This window comes from Punica granatum, chromosome 6, assembly GCF_007655135.1.
Source record: "Punica granatum isolate Tunisia-2019 chromosome 6, ASM765513v2, whole genome shotgun sequence".
Classification (NCBI taxonomy): Eukaryota; Viridiplantae; Streptophyta; class Magnoliopsida; order Myrtales; family Lythraceae; genus Punica; species Punica granatum.
Window position 1 is genome coordinate 11,567,059 of NC_045132.1, and position 4,893 is coordinate 11,571,951.

Genomic DNA, 4,893 nt, shown 5'->3' on the forward strand with positions numbered 1-4,893 from the left:
ACAAATCTGATGATATCTTTTCTTGATCATCAAATATTCTAGAAGCTTCCTCAAACACTTGCTGAATTTAGCCTTGTCCGTAATCTTCTATAACTTGAATCATGTTGATGGATTTTTGTTCATGTCCAATGGGCTTCCATGAATTTGCTTGAGCCCAAACTTCTTGAATCAAGCCGTTGAGTTCATCTTTAAACTTCTTTGCTCGTGCTCGCGTAATCGGTCCAATTGGAACTTGAACTGGATCCCTTGAAGTCGTGCTATGATTTGCATCACCGACTTTATGGCTTTTACTTTGGCCCCGATGACTCGAGCTCTGGTAGACGAGTTCATGGAGAATGGTTCGCTTGACAGGTACCGGACTTGTTTTGGTTGCCAAAACACAGTCTTTCCTACAATTTATGGATAGACATTCATACAAAAATCAGAATAATATTTCTGGATGATATATAATACAATTGATTAAATTTATTCTTCTCTATCAGGTTATTGTTCAGTGAAGAAATTACCTTGATCGAATGGCCAAAACTCCATGAGATCACGATCGGGACAGTAAAGGGTACTGCCTATTTGCATGAGGAGTGCCAAGAGAGGATCGTCCATTACGATATAAAGCCCGGTAATGTGCTCCTGGATAGAAACATGAGCCCCAAGGTAGTGGATTTCGTTCTCTCCAAGCTCGGTAACGATGAAGGGAGCCGTTACATAATTGAGGTCATTGGCAAAGGGAGCTCTGGAGTTGTCTGCTCAATATATGATTTATGCACTTGGGGGAGAAAGTTGCGTTAAAGAAAATTAACTTCACTTACGTTAGATGGAGACTTTGAGAACGCATAAAATTATCGGCTTCAATCAAAAGATGGAATAGTACAGTGGTGCACTTCTTACCCGGTGACTAAGAGGTCTCAGGTTCGATACCCAATGGGACTACCCGTGCCCCTTTATTAGATATTTATGATTTCTAATTCAATGTACTCAGTCCATGGGCCTCCCTTATAACCGAAAAAAAAATTATCGACTTCATTAAAATTTAGTTAAACCAAATTGGGGAACTGGTTCATTAAGAGGTACGGTTCAATTAATGTAGCTAGTTCGACGAGTGATTTATGGTCGATGACATAGTATTTCCTCATTGGTCCATGCGTGAGGGCTAATTTATAACACTATTGAAGGTTTGTGGGATGAAAATAGGAAAGTAAAGAATGGAAATACTTTTAAAAAATTATGTAAAATGAATGGTCCATATTAAATGAGGGGATCTAAGGGCTTATATTAGTTTTCTACGATGTGAAAAGCCAAAATTATGCAATGACGGAAATTTGGGATTAAATAAATACATTCAATTGCATTACAAATTCAATCAATTGGAAATGAACTACAAGACTTCTTAGTTTCCTCTAGTTTTATAACATTGTCTAAACATACGATATAAATATACAACTGCCTTGAGATCCTTTATTACTATCCCAATGTGAGTGTAGCTAATGGTCATCATTTAATTGACAACTGATGGCTTGTTTTTGTGACTGGTAGTTAGCTAGGATCAATCCTGGCCATCAATAATATCTTTCTAATTCTCAACAATTAAGGACTTAATCCTTACAGGAAAATGCAGAAACTAAATAAGAAAGTAACCTGTTTAAAGTGCCATCTCTGCTTGTAAAGCAATGCGCCTAGTTTCCTCTGTGTTGGATGAATAGGTTGTGGCTGTTTGGAAGATTTACTGAAGCTGCAGGAGCTGTTATTGCAGGACGGAAAAGTTTCTCTATCAACTCAACTCCTTGAACTTCTTCTTGATCTGGTTCATCTTGATATTACACATAAACAAGAACTTCTCTTCTTAGTATATTAAAAGAAAATCCACTAATACAAAGTTGACGACAATGAGAATGCAAAGAAATAACCTCATCGACATCAACTGCTACCGTAGGAGGAGTTGATAATGCTTTCTGGATTTGATTTATAATCTCGGTTTGTTCATTAGTTTCTGTTGATGGGTTTGCCTCCTGCATCACCAAAAACAAGACAATCTCCTTTAGCTGTGCAAATATAATAGCCAAAAGAAAATTGATATTACTTATAAGAATTAGAGAAAAATACGAAAAAGATAAGTGACTCAAATATTTCCTCTATGAATAATGAAGAAGCAAATCAACCAAATTTAACTTACCCATAAAAGACCAACAAAAGTGTTGGTTGAGTGGTAAGTAGTTCACTCCCGTAAGGAGGAGAACACAAGTTCGAACCCCGGGAAGCGCACTTATTGGGAGGGAGAAAACCTTTAATGTTCGATCTCCCGATTGGATTAGTCATATCCCTTGGACTCTGGATACCAATGTACACACGGAAAAAAAAAAACTTACCCATAAAAGCGATCTCACCGTGTTCGGAAGAATGAAGAACGTAGAACAATTTAAATTGGTCAGTTCGAACCACTAAGAATATAAATTATTATGCTCAATCCGATTTTAATGGATGAAACTTGATTTCTAAAATCATATGAGATCATTAAAGATAATATATTTCCTAAGTTAAAGTCGACGAGAATGGCCAATAGAGGTGACGCAGCATGGTTCGCATTTCTTGCTCTTAAATTTGAATTTAGACTCGAAGGGAATAGATCACGTTTAAACTCAACAAATAACACTTAATTGGGTCACGATAGAAGATAAAATCTCTTCAAGAAATACTATTGATGCTGAGATATAAAGTTCTATCTTACAATGATTTGGCCAAGAATATATAGAAATAGCCTAAGACAACTAAGAAGACTCTAAAATAGAAAATAGCAACTAGACTCTTACCGTGTAATTTCCTAAAACAAAACATGTAATTGTTCCAAAATAGAAAACTTAAAACTCTTGACTCAAACTAAAATAGGAAGTAATATCATGCAAGTATGCTCTTAACCACTAAATTAATTTGACCTAATAGACAACTTTAAGAAGGATTATATCCACGTGTTTTAGCTATTACAAGAAGTCCAAGGTGAATAGCAAGAGGTGGTTAAACAAACAATAGCAAAAGATCATCATTAAGGAGAAAGAAGAAGGGCGCATCTAAAAACTCACATGCTAATCATGGTGCCCCTTAGTAGTGCGTGTGAATGCATTTTTTTACAGGTTTTGCAACAATCTGATCATAACGTGAAACAGAACATATATGTGCAGAATAAGAAGGAAATATGAGCACAAGAAGCAAAAATTAGCAACTGGGATGAAGAATGAAAGAGTAGTTGTTGTGGGGTGGGGGGGGGGGGGGGGGGGGGGGGGGGGGGGGGTGGGGGGGGGGTGGGGTGGGGGGATTGTGAACAAAGGACGGATAACAATTGAACGGTTTATATGGTGAACTTCATGGATGTGGTGTCCTAACATAACTCACTATAAGCATATCTGGCCTTTGACCCCTCTATAATCATCTAAAACCAGCATGTCATATTTGTTAATGGCAGCTAGAGATAGGGAGAAAAATCATCTAAAACCAGCATTTCGTATTTATTAATGGCAGTTCGAGATAGGGAGAGAATGCGGTTATTCTCAATTTATATTAGTAAGAAAGAAACTGGTTGCATTATCATGATGGAGTTTCAAATATCCTAACAGAATGCTGGTACAATAGGAGCAGGTAAGGAACACTATATCTTGGGCATTTTGTCGAGGATGCAAGACATGGTAAGAGGAAGTCTCACAATCAACAAATAGAAAGGCAAATCGAAAAATCGCACAATTATCTTAGAGCAAGTGCAGCCACTACCATTTCAAACCTTTCGTATGCGTGCAGCATGAAGGGAATCAAAGAGGTTGATGTGCTTCAGATTGCAGCCTAACATGTATTCAAATTTTCGAGACCAGACAAGCATTCTAGAAGACTCTGGAACAAGAATTTGGCTTAATTAGATATTAAGTTTCCTATATTACTATAATATAGTTTCTTTTAATTAGATATTATTTCATATGTTAGTTTGAGCCAGTAATTTTAAGTTTCTTATTCCAGATAGTTTCCTTATTCTATTTTAGGAAGAAATCTATAGGAGATTATATGTCAGTTTCTTATTCTAGAGGCAAGTTGATATGATCCAGCTAGAGGACCCTTCACAAGGGTATGAGGAAGAATCCCAGGATGACAGGGTCGGGCATGAAGGCGAGCTTTGGGATAAGCATGAGCCAGCTAGAGCAAGTACAAGAGCACGAGTCAAGCGAATCCAACAAGCTATGCAAAGGTTGTTATTGCATGTCCATGGAGGAGTAGTCGAGCTCTTGGGCGAGCTGCATGTGGAACAAGAAGTCACGATTGTTCATATTTTAGAAATCTATTTAGAAGATGATCTCAATTTAAATGGCTGAATTTAGTTGTTTTTCAATAACTTGGGCCTATTTTATTTTTGGACTCATTACACTTAGGATTTATTTTAGCCAAGTCCATTAGCCCAATTAGGTTATCAACTAGTATCTCCCTGTAAATAGGCATGTGGCCTCCCTAGAGAATATAAATCAGTTTTCGTTCAATTTTGTGAGAGAGGTTTCCTATGAGTTGTTCTACAACAACTTTGCCGATATTGTAAGCGTGATGACTTGTGATTCCCGACATTTATAATATTGGTTTCTAGCTCCCTGTAGCTAGCAGATCAATATTCCAAATTATAATATTGGTTTCTGGCTCTTTATAGTCAGCAGGTCAATATTTCATATCCTTGAAACCTTCATTGGACGGTCCCGGGTTTGATTTCATTCTATTATTTTGGATCTCGCGACAGATTCGTCGAGGTTCGCGTCATTTGGTATCAGAGTTTTGGCTCCAATCTAGGTTTCGCCTATCCTATTTCATTTTTTTTCGTTATCCATTGTTCTTAAGATTCGTAAATCATTTATAGAAGTTGTGATTTTTGTTGGCTGATTC

At 37.2% G+C, this 4,893-nt stretch overlaps 1 protein-coding gene across 1 annotated transcript; it reads left to right on the forward strand.

The window, feature by feature from the left end:
- Positions 1 to 301: 301 nt before the first annotated feature.
- Positions 302 to 4,340, forward strand: LOC116212153 (LEAF RUST 10 DISEASE-RESISTANCE LOCUS RECEPTOR-LIKE PROTEIN KINASE-like 2.4). The gene is made up of 4 exons (XM_031546725.1): positions 302 to 351; positions 483 to 711; positions 3,600 to 3,668; positions 4,056 to 4,340. Exons 1-4 carry the CDS (start codon positions 302 to 304, stop codon positions 4,338 to 4,340), a joined length of 633 nt encoding a protein of 210 aa, XP_031402585.1.
- Positions 4,341 to 4,893: the final 553 nt, after the last annotated feature.